Source organism: Ammospiza nelsoni, chromosome 17 (genome assembly GCF_027579445.1).
Source record: "Ammospiza nelsoni isolate bAmmNel1 chromosome 17, bAmmNel1.pri, whole genome shotgun sequence".
In the NCBI taxonomy this organism is placed as follows: domain Eukaryota; kingdom Metazoa; phylum Chordata; class Aves; order Passeriformes; family Passerellidae; genus Ammospiza; species Ammospiza nelsoni.
The window spans coordinates 14,408,447-14,420,554 of NC_080649.1; the positions used below are offsets into that span (position 1 = coordinate 14,408,447).

Sequence of the window (12,108 nt, forward strand, 5' to 3'; positions counted from 1 at the left end):
GTTTCCTCCTGTAGCAGGAAATGCATAGCCATGCCTCTTAAAACTAAATCACTGTGCAGACTGTGGGGTTATTGATACTGGATGGTTTAGAGCAGCAGAATACAAGCTCCCACTGTTTTCTTTTAATGTGAAATATTCAGAGAAGAATTGGGGCTGCCTGACTCCTCTCACCCAGAGAGAAACAGTTCTGAGCCCTGACAGTTTCTGGCAGGGAGCTGGAACAAGATGGTCCCTTCCAACCCAAGTCATTGTGGGATTTTATGATTACTCAGAGGCAGAGAGAAATCAAAGATTGTGGTAACACCATGTGTCAGCTGAAGGGGAGTGATGCAGTCCCATAAGTGCATTCGTGCTTTGAATTTACAGCCCTTCCTTTATCTTTCCTTGGAGAAGAAAAGTCCTTTGTCATCAACACAAACTTAGCCACTTGTGTCAAACCCACTGTGCCTGTGTAGTGTGCAATAACAAATTTGCTTTGCTGAATACTATGAAGAAAGATTTGTCTGGGAAAAGATCCTGGGTTTCAGCTCTCACAGCAAGTTTGATTTGTCAGTGAACTATGGGGGTGTTCTCTGTGAGACTGGGGAGCAAGAAGAGGAGCCTTCAGGAGAGAAGGCATCAGACATCCCCAGCTGGTGCCTTAAACTCTAAAGAGTTCAAGCACTGCAGCCCTTACTTAAAGTTATCTTGAGATGGAAAGGCAGGATAAGAGGAAAGCAGAGCTGTGAGCTCAGTTTATTGAGGGAGGTTGTAATGGCAGTGCCAGCCTTTTGCACCAAAGCCACTGTGAGCAACAAAAGAACACAGCTGAGGCCAAACTTCAGCATCCTGCACTGTCTCTTTAATAAGGTAATTCCATTTTTCCCTCGTGTTTTTATTGTTGTGAGAGAAATGGAGAGACCTCCCTGCTCAAGAACAATATTTTGTAGCAGGTTGAACATCTGCCCTGCTAAATAAAATTACTTTTGTCACCCTCCTGCCCTGGACATTGAAGTTTCCCATCTTGAATCCATAAAAATACCTGTCCTTCCTTCTCCAGATGCAGAGCACCGCCCTGCTGGGAAATTCCTGCCACCACCTGGCAGGAGCTCCAGGACTGAAGGGAAGACCACAGGTAAGCACCAGCTGCCTCTTGAAAAAAAAAACAAGTTATTTTAGACTCTTAAATAGATTGAAGAAAACTGTATGTCCTCTGTCAGAGCCATTGAAATGGGATTAGTAAAACTTTGGTTAGACATCCTCATCCCAGGAAGCTGGGGAGGAAAGGCCAGCGGGGTCCCCCTGGTGCTGGGGGAAGGTGTGAGTATTGTCAGATTTCCTCTCCACGGTCCTGAGAACCACCTGCTGAGGGATGGTGTGCAAAGTCAGCTGGAAAAGTAATTAATGTCAGCTCTTTAGTAGCTTGTTTCAGGTGTAGAGCCCAGAAATTATGATTTTCATGATGTTTTAGAGAGGTGAAATCAGAGCAGAGGGTGCATTTCCTATGTCTCTTGTCATTTACATCCCAGTGGTGCCCAGGTCACCATGGGATTCACAGATCCTGAAAGTCCTTTCAGGTAACCCCAGCACTAAGGAAAAAAGCTGGTGCTGGGAGGATGAGCTAAAAAGTTATGAGACAAGGCAAGGACCTCAGGGCTGGTTCCACCTGTTATTTGTGCTCTTGTTATTGCAACAAACATGTGGAAAGAGAAAGAGAGCTCATTAGAAAAAAAACCAAATACTCTTTGGCTAAATACCTTCCAGATACATAACTATGGAAAGTAGATAGACATGGATTTTGGACAGTAATACCAAAAAAAAAAAAATATTCTGTTTTGACAAACAGATTTTAGTTTTTTCTTATCTACCTTGCATGTTACAGTAGCTAAACTTGCCAGTCATTGGAAAATGAAGTCTTTTATCAGTCTGATGCAGGATTCCCCTCACTGTGCCCTAGATCTTGATAACTTCTCAATTCTCGTGTGCCTGAAGTGCCTTGATTGTGCTCATCTCCAGGTCACTGCAGGTTTTACATTAGACTGAAGGCAACATTTCTCTGTTGGCTTTTGTCCTAAGTTCTGATTCCCCAGGCTCCTTTCATCCTGCTCTGCTCTCCTGGAGAACCACTGGAGCAGCCACTCCTGGCTGCCTGGGAAAGGGCCAGGCAGGTTTTATCAGCAGCACTCAGGATCCACAGCACCCCTTTGTTTCTGAGAGAACATCAAACAAAACTCCAGAAACAGGGCAGCATCTGAGCTGACTGTGGAATATTAGGAGCACAGATAGGTTTAAAACCACTGTTAAACACTCCCTGAAATCCCAGAAAAGGTAACCAAGATCCAACATGATTTAGTGTCACTGTCATATTTGCTGAAAAATCCCTTTGCCAGGAAGGGAAGCTGAGAAGCCTCAGAGAAAAATGAAAACAATAATTATCTGATTGCTTCTCCTGTGTTTGCTGCTTTGGAATGTGGTTTGACCATTGTTTACCCACTGGTCATTGTTTGATTGGTTTCATGTGAATTGTTTTTACTTAATAACCAATCACCATCAGCTGTGTCAGACTGAGGAGTCAGTCATGAGTTTTTCATTGTCATTCTTGTTAAGCCTCCTGTCTGTATCCTTTCTCTATTCTTTAGCATAGTATAATATAATATAATATAATATAATATAATATAATATAATATAATATAATATAATATAATATAATAATAAATCAGCCTTCTGGGAACATGGAGTCAGATTCCTCATCTCTCACCTCCTCCTGGGGACCCCTACAAACTCAGCAATTTAGGACCTGCAGCCCTGCTCAGCCTGTGCTCCTGGGGTTACTAGAGAAGGGGGAAATGTGACCCCTCCCATGGTGTCCCAGGACATCTGAAATCAATCCATCCATGTCCCTGTGTAACACCCTAAAATATCAGTGTGTAATATTGACTGCTTTATATAGAGATGATAGCACAATTCTCAGATTGTCTCGGAACTCACCAAACTCACTCAAATCTGCTTCTCTCCTGCAGTGGGTGAGAGCTGGAGGTGCCGAGCAGAATCTCTGTTCTCCTTCCTGCAAGCAGGTGAGAGAAGAGCAAATGGCAAAATGTCTTTTGACAAGGACTTGATGGAGCTAAATCATCTGAATGTACCAACCCAAAATAAGCAAAAAAAGGATTAAACCAACATTTTCCTTAGGCTGGAATCCAGCCTGATGCACTCTGAGCATGCCAGATGTAGTATCTGCTTGTCTTGAGTTCCCACTTATTTGAAGTCACACCTATCTGAACTATTATCTATAAATAGCATATAAACTAAACTCTATTTTTACAGTTAGGCTATAAAATCAAAACCTCTGTAATAATTTTTTGGGGGAGGCAAAAAGGAAAGGATTGTGAAGAATGGATCTAAAAATATTACAAAGTAGAGAAACGTAATAAAGACCAGAAAAGGCTCTGAGCAGCTGGAACTGGAAATCAGGCAGGTTTGAACATTGCCAAACAGGTCCCTCTGCTCATTCATGATCAGCAAAGATTGTTCCATTGGTAATTAGTGGTGTTTTCTCTTGTTCTTGTTTCTTGTAATTGCTGAGGAGAGAAAGCCAGCTCTGGGTGACAAGGTGTCTGACCAAACCAGGCTGGCAATCCTCCTGAATTGTCTAAAGTCCCTAAATATGCAGCAGGTAGTGACTCACACAGCAGAAGAATTAGAATATCTGCTCAAAAACATAGCAGATGGTGAGGAAAACATCTGGAGGCCACTGAGTGCTTACATAACACACAGGGGTGAGGTTGCTGAGGTGGAGCCCAGCAGCTCCCTGCACTTCCAGGCTGTTGCTATGGAACCTTTCTGCTCAGGAATGATGTGAGGAAACAGCACATCTGTAACAGGAGGGCTCCCTGCAGCACAAGGGTTAAGTTTCCATATCAAGTGGGGAGGAAAAAATCTTGGATTTTATTTTTGATCCTGTGTTTCTGTGCCATGTCCTGCTTGTCACCTGGAAATAACAGCATTAAATTTGAGGTAGCCTTGTTGATGCTTTGCTGCATTGACATCTGTGTAATTAGTACTGGGGTGTACAGAAACAGAAAATGACATGTTTTGTACCCAAACAGATCAGCTTGGATCAGTCTCAGCAGCCTGGAGGATGTTCCCCTGTGCTCCTGCTGATTGATGTGGTTCAGCACCAGCAGTTCCTGGGCCTCACAGACTGGTTCTGACACTACACTTGCCAATAAATCTCCAGAAAAATGTTATAAGGATAAAATATTAACTATACTCTTGGTAGCAAGTACTTTAGCAAGACTAAAAAGTTGAAAATGCTGTCATTTAAAAATGGAATTTATGTATTTTCTGCCTTTAAATCCATTTTCATCAGACAGCAAAGCTTCCTTGGTCTGGTTTGTTTTCTGCTCCTCATAGTGCTGCACCTTCCTGGCAGCTCTGCTGGGAGAGCTGTGTCAGAAGCAGAAGGTTTTTTACTGGAATGTCAATTTTTGGTAAAGACAATTCAATTAATTATTGGTTTATGACATTAATTGGGACCTGTCAGGGTTGTCAGTGCCTCTCTGAAACAGAGCTCTAAGATACACAGAACACCAGAGTAAGAATGTAAGAGCTGCTCAAGGCTCACATCACATAATCACCACGGTTCACATGAAAAATGCAAAAGGGAATATTTTATCTCTCTTAAAACATTAATCTCTAATATAAAGGTTTGAATCTTATCCGACAGAGCTGCCACAAGAACTTTTAGGACCTGGAGCAGATTTCCTTGACGGAGAAACCTCCAAGCTTGGACTGTTTCAGATACATTTTTAATCTGAAAACCCAACAAAGCAAACCCAAATCAATAAATGATCCTCCATGCCCAGGCTTTTTATGGACTCATTTTTTGGTATTTTTATGCACTTCCTGCCGGGTTTCCCCATGCCCAGGGCAGCAAACAAACCCCTCTGTGTTTGTTGCAGGGGCACAGCTTCTCTGCACGGTGCTGCTGATCAAACCCGGGGTGTGGAGCCAGGGGCTGCCCAGGATCCTCCGGGATCTGCACCTGGAGAAGTTCTGCGTGGTCGGGATGAAGCACCTGGAGCTGGGAGCGGCTGCTGCTGCCTCTCTGCTGCCCTGGGAGCTGCAGCAGGTCAGTGGAGGGAATGGCACTCTGTGTGGGGAGGAAAGGGATGAGCTGGGGATAGTCCATTCCTCAAAAGCCCAGCAGTTCCCACCCGGGATTTCAGAGCTGTATGGAATGTTATAAATGAGAAGCTTGACTAGGCCAATATTCAAGCAGCAATCAATTTATTAATTAATATGGTAAAGCATGAGCAATACAGCGCTGGGTGCAGTGGGGGAAGTTTTCCCTCCAGCTGCACACCGATGGTTGAGGCTTACAGGTATTTATAGGGGTACTCATCAGCTTTCTTAGCAGTTTCTATTCCAAATTTTTACTCATCAGCACTTTCTAGTCCCAATTTTTACATCACATTTCTATACACTATTGTGATTTAGTTTTTCTCAGGATGTATCCCAAAAGGAGTGTCCCCAGGTGGTGGTGGTCCAGTTTCTAAAAGAAGGAAGAAGTCTCCCATCTGGTGGGGTCCAGCTCCCCAGATGTGTATCCACCTTTTGATTTCAAGGACTATAAATCTCATAACAGTGATGTCCAGCTTCCCTTGGTCGAAACTATAAATCCTTGAGTTGATGTTCATCTTCCTTTCTCAAGCTGCTTTTCACTGTTTTGTTAAGGCTTGAGAAAAGCATGTTTCCTTTTTATATATTCTAAAGTTATAGTTTCAAAGATCCTTACTACAAGCAATATTCTAAAATTATACTTCAAAAGGTTATTCTTGCAAAACTCTTTAAGGCTTAACTACAAGCAGAAAGTTCGTGTCAAAAAGCAACATCCTTAACACTTTAATTCAAATGCTCCTAAATCAATTTAAGACTTATAAAGGTTAATTATGAACAAAAGATAGGTTCAAAGGTCTTCTTCCATGCTTTACTTTCTTTAGTAATTATTAGAATTCATCTTTATAACTGTCCCATGGTTGGTTTCCACACATATCACAATCACAAATACACACATTGCCTGTATGTACCTGACACCAAACACAGCTGTGTATTTCACATGAAACAATCAGATCAGCACCTCACCAGCACAGAGAGAGCTGAGGGCTTTTATCAAAGCCATAAAGACAGCCCTGGTTTCTCCCAAACGAAACTTTGGGGAGGATGTGGGCAGTACAGAGCTCTCAGGAGTCTGTTCAGCCCTGCCAAACAGGTGTCCTGAATGAGGGATGTGGGGCTCCAGGCAGCTCTTCCAAATGCAGTTTGTTGTATCCAAGGTGTTCCAGCAGTCCAGGGTCGTGGGTGACAGAGCTGTGCCCACAGGTGTCAGCTCCAGCTGCAGGCAGGCCTGGAGACCCTTTGGTTTTGGTTACAATGCATTATTTACTTTTCTTTTGGTTACATTGCATTATAGACTTTTCTTTGCTGAGTATCTTCATACAGTAGAACCAATCTATACCTTAACTTTTATCTATAGCCCATCATAACTACTATAATTACCATATTCATGTAACTATTCTCCAATTATTAGTACATTACACTCTCCAATTGATAGTACATTACAGTTTAAGCTAGAAGATGTTTTTCAGTTTTCTTGCAGTGAAAAATTCTGAAACCTTTTTTCTACTTGCAACTTTGCTGCCTTGTTTGCCTGTGCTCTCCTTCTGCTTGGTAAAAACATCTTCTTGTTTGAGGTGGGTTTATCCTTTGCTCTAAGCCATGAAAACCCCTTCTAACTAACACACCCTTTGCCTCCTTGGTTATCCAGTGAGACTGGCTCAGCAATTCTTTTCTTCTATATCAAAACTTGCTTCCATCTCTATTCCTTCTTCAGATTTCATATTCAAAAATCTTTCTGCTAAGCATACACATATCTGTGAGACTTTCTTGTCCAACTTTCATCCTTCCCAACAGTCTGTTCCTTGCCCCAGGTCATTCCAGGTAGGGCACATCCAGGGAACACGTGTGCCTGGCTTTATTCCATGTGGTTAAAGCTGGGACAGCCTCCTGCCTGTGCCAGGGAATGCACATCTCTGGGGTGCTGTTACCTGAGATTGCATTGCAGGCACAGCTGAGCCCTGGGAGCCAGGCTGTAAAAATGCCCTGCAAGGAGAGGAAATTGTCCTTGCTCATGTCTAACAGGCAATAAAGAGGGTTATTAAATCTTAGGGCATTGTGGGGTTGATTAGCTAGAAATAGATGTTTGTTTCTGCTCTTTCATGGCATTAAAAACCTTTTCTTTCCTCAACCTGACGTACCCTGAGTGTAAGGGTACTGTGACAGCCAAGAAACTGAACTCTGGGCATTTGAGAGGAGTTGGATTATTATTTTTTTACTTCCCTTAGGGAAAAACAATCTGTGTTATTTGATTGCTTTCCTGAAGACCTTTAACTGCTTGGCTTTATAAAAACAAACATTTATAATTGATATTGCACTTGGGTTAAGTTTGGAAAGTTTATAAAATTGTCTCATAGAAATTCTTGGTAGATGCTTCCAGAAGAAAACAGGCACGTGCCAAGGCAGTGCTTTGGAACAATTAATACCTTCTGCATGGTAGCAGTGAGCACAGGCATCTGAATTTGAAATATTTACACTGACAAGAGAGATATAATGGCCATTAGGGTTGATGGGCATGTGCTTCACAATGTTACTTAATCACACAGCTAAAGACAAAATGCCTTTTTGATCATCTGAAACAGAAAACATCTTAAAAACCTCAAATATCCTCAGGAAGCAATGCAGATGCCTGAGGGGTAAATGTGAGGAGAGGTTGTTTCCTGAAAATTTCCTTGTTTTTGGATTTCTCCAACACACCAGAGCAGCTGTTGAGCATTGATTCAGTTGCCTTGAAAAGCTGGTGACTAATGAGGATAAAAATTACAGACTGTTCATGAGGAAAAAAGCAGGGTTTGAAAGTGAGGAAGCAGAGAGAGAACAGTCTGCCTCTGCTGAAGGGGAGCAGAGAGTGGGAAATGCTTTCTGCTGTCCAGGGGCCCCTGCTCCTTTTCAGAGCAGCAGCAATGGCCCACCCTGGGGAGGGCTGGGAAAGGCTCAGCTCCCAGGATAAGTAGGGAGATTTGGAAAAAGCCTCAGCAGGCTCCAGAGACTGGGTTATTTGCAAAATCCAGTGGGTAAGTGGCTCAATGGCAGCCATGGGGGCAGGGCTGTTTGTTCCAGCTAAATTCCTTGTGCAGCTTTTGGATGGGAGGAATGTTCATGATGGATCTGCTCCTCAGCCTGTGGCACAAAGGGGTGCAATGGTGGGCCTCAAATGAAGCTCCTGAAATGGGGGCAAACTGCTGACATTTAGCAGGTCACAGAATCCCAGACGGGATAATCCTGGGTTTGGGAGTGAGCTCTGGAGATCACCCAGTCCCACCAGGGCAGGATCCCTTTATCCACAGGGATATATCCAGTGGTTTGGGATGTCTCCAGAGGGGGAGACTCCAAGCCCTCCTTGGGTGACTGTTCCACAGCTCTGCCACCCCCCATGGAAGGAAGTTCTGTCGGGGTCTCTCGCTGCTCAGAGTGACCCCAAGAAGAGTTAAAAAGTCTCTTTTCCCAGCCTGGTGCTCAAAGAAGGAGTCAGAGCTCTTCATTTCTTGGTCTCAAGGTTGTTTATTGTATTTTATCTGCAAAATTCTTTCTCCTGTCCAGCTGAGACATCCAGCAGGACAGTTCCAGGCACTCTGCCTGCCCCCAGGGCAGTGTTATATCTTTATACTAAAAACTATGTATACAATTACTTTCCAATACCTATCACCTGTGTTAGACAGTGAGCTTCTACTCTGAACCAATCTAAAAGTGTCAACATCACAGCAGGAGATGGAGGCCAAGAGGAAGAAGGAGAAAGGCTGGACATGCCCAGTTCCCTCCATCTTGCCCCCCTGAATCCCCATACCAAAACCCCAAAATCTACTTTTTCACCCCGTGATAACTTCACTATTATTCTACCTAAACTGTTGTGGCTTCATGTAAGGTTGGTAATTTTCTCCATGGGTCATAATCAAACCCACAGGGGCATTTTGGGCTCTGTGCCAGGGTCTCTGAGCCCCCTGGCAGGGTCCTGGCCATCCTGGACAGACAGAGGGATGTTCTGGGTCCTGACAAAGTTCTTCCTCAGGTGGAGGTGGAATTTCTTCTGTTTTAATTTCTGGCCATTACTGCTGGTCCTGTCACTGGGCACTGCTGGAGAGAGCCTGGCACTCTCCCTTGGCACCCCTGGAGATATTTCTATGGACTGATGAGATGATGAAATATCCTGCTGAAGAAGATGGAGCCAGTGTGTCTGTCCCTGCTAGAAGTTGTGTCCAGGGCTTGTTCTCACTTCACCTGGAGATGCTCCAAAATCCATCTCTAGAGAACCCCGAGTGCTGGTTTGTTGTGTTTTGAGAGCAAATCTGGGTTTATTCACTGCAAGCAAGACAACCTCACATCTCCTTTTCCTTTCTAATGTATTATTTACATACACTTGACAAATAACCTTGGCAGCACCAGCTCAGCTCTGTGATTGCTTTTCCAGCTGAAATAGTCCCCCTGAGCTCAGAGAGGCATGTGGCCTTTGGAGCATGAGAAAAAACACCTGCTCTGCTCTTTGCTGAGGTTATCAAGTCACAGGAGCCACAACAAGATGTTTTATCTGCACTTTAGTAATGATTATAGAAAATAAAGGTCATGTAAATAGAGCTGACATTGTCTCCCCAGCTTCCAGCCTGCCCTGGTGGTGCTCAGGCAGCAAGGAGAGCCTGTCCCAGGGGGTTCTGCTGGATCTGCCTCCCTTCAGGGCCCATCCAGTGATCTCAGGGGTTCTGCTGGATCTGCCTCCCTTCAGGGCTCATCCAACCTCTGCAGATTGGAAGTTTAGGCTTTATTTTTCCACTGGGGCCTGATCTTGCTGTGGGGGATTGTTGCTGTTGTATTGAGGACAGGTGAATAAAGCAATATACAGACTCCAAGGTCTCAGAAGGCAAATGTCCAGTTTATTGCACACCACATCATTTTTTTTAGACATTTAGGATACAGCTGGACCTGACTGGTCCTCATCAACACCTCTCACACCACTGGCAAATTAGTAACAGCACCTTCTTGTAAACATCTTACAAGAAACAACATGTTCAAAACACCAGCTGCAAAGATTAAGGATTATTTTAATTCTTTCTCTGAGCTTTCTCAAGCTCCCCCAGGACAAGGCTTGGGAAAGTTTATCTGACTTTCTCTCTCTGACCAGACTTCAGCAACCACAGGGGATTCCCTGCAGCAGCAGGGACTGGGCTCAGGAACTCCAGGGTTCCCTCCAGCCCCATCCTGCTCCTCCAGAGCACAACTCAGGAACTCCAGGTGCCCTCCAGCCCCATCCTGTGCTTCCAGCAGTAAATGCAGCTGGGTAATTCCTCTGCTCTTTGATCCCCTCAGTCCTCCTGGGCCAGGGCACAGCTGGAATTTCCTCCTCTCAGGGAAACTGCTCCTTGAATTGCAGGCAGCTGCTCAGGGATGTGGAGCAGGACGGGGATGGAGAAAGGGCAGCACCGTGTTTTGAGAGCAACTTGGCAGAATCTGGAGTGGTGTGAGCAATGAGAGGAGCTGCCAGAAGCTCCCTGGCACCATCAGTGACCATTAGAAACAACATCATCTTCAACCACAAGCCTGTGGATTTCCTGGGGAGCAACCAAAAGACAAAAGAGTTTTGTTATTTAGATCTAAAATCACTGGTTAGAAGCTTTGGAACAAAATAGTTTCATTTATTCTGGTCTGTTTGACAGAAACTGAATGTTTTCTTTGCAGCTGTTTCCAACCTGGATGAATATTGATATGTTTTATCAGTCCTTTTGAAAGCTGTCATGAAAAATACCACTGGCTTTTCATTGCCCAAAGAGAAAACCCATAGAAAAGTGGATTAAATCCATTTTTTTAACTAACAAAAATTTTCAAGCAGGAAGGGATTATTTTGTATTATACAGAATTGAGTGAATGTCACCATTTCTCAGTGACAAGCTGAAATTTTTCATCCTCATACAAGCAGAGCTGCTGTCACCAAAAACCCCTGAGTGACAGCTGTGACCCTGTGCCCAGGGGGCAGAGCACTGACAAACACCACACCCAGCCCTAAATACATCACCAATTTAAGCACAGAGGGATTTGCTCATGAAATATTTTGCAAATGGAGGGGAGAATATCAGGCTTGAGCCCGTGGTTGTCAATTCATAACCTACTTCTCAGAGCTGCAATTTAGGAGCAGAGAGTGAGAGAAGATTTGGGTCAAAGGCACTGAATGGTTTCACGTGATAGAAAAGCAGAGAGGCCTTGAAGTGTTTTATCTCCATATTTTTAAATGAAGTGATAGGATTTGCTTTTGGAAATGTTTTATCTAGAGAATTGCTATCCTCTGCTGCTTTTAGAAGATTAAAAAATAGAGGAATTAAAACCTCTGGGAATGACGTGATTCAGCTGAATCAAATGGTGTTTCTTTCCCCTCCTCTTGTTTTTATTTCCTCAAAAACTGAGGAAAAAAAAAAAAAATAAACAGCCACGGGTTGATTCTGGCAGGGAGCTGGAAATGCCCTTGTTTTCTAAACTGGAGAGAACATCCAGCCCTGGCTGCTGCTCTGTGGGGTGCAGGGAGGCACAGCTGGGTGTTCCTGCCACCTTGTTTGGATGGAGGGGCAGGAGGAGGCACAGCTGGGTGTTCCTGCCACATTATTCAGCTGGAAGGGCATGAAGAGGCAGAACTGGATGCTCCTGCCCTGTTATTCAGCTGGAAGGGCAGGAGGAGGCACAGCTGGATGCTCCTGCCACATTATTCAGCTGGAAGGGCAGGAAGAGGCAGAACTGGATGCTCCTGCCCTGTTATTCAGCTGGAGCAGCAGGAGGGGGCAGAGCTGTGGGCACCCTGACCTTGTGCCCAGCCCAGCCATCTGCAGCCTCCCAAGGTTCTCCTTGATTAAAGCAAGCAGCAAGGCCAGAGAGCTCTGCCACCCACCTGGCCCAGCTCTGCTGCCTGTCCCAGGGTCCCAGAGCTGTCAGTCTGTCTGTCCCCAGCCCTCAGAGCAGCCTCTCCTCACCTGTGCTGTGGTT

General features: G+C 44.5%; 1 protein-coding gene across 1 annotated transcript in view; it reads left to right on the forward strand.

Annotated features, from left to right (window-relative positions):
- Positions 1-12,108, forward strand: part of DNAAF8 (dynein axonemal assembly factor 8) — a 99,462-nt gene that overhangs the window by 66,999 nt on the left and 20,355 nt on the right. The window contains exons 23-25 of the mRNA XM_059484044.1: positions 1,040-1,114; positions 3,000-3,053; positions 4,941-5,110. Coding sequence (XP_059340027.1) covers positions 1,040-1,114; positions 3,000-3,053; positions 4,941-5,110 — 299 coding nt within the window. The remainder of the gene's footprint in view (positions 1-1,039; positions 1,115-2,999; positions 3,054-4,940; positions 5,111-12,108) is intronic.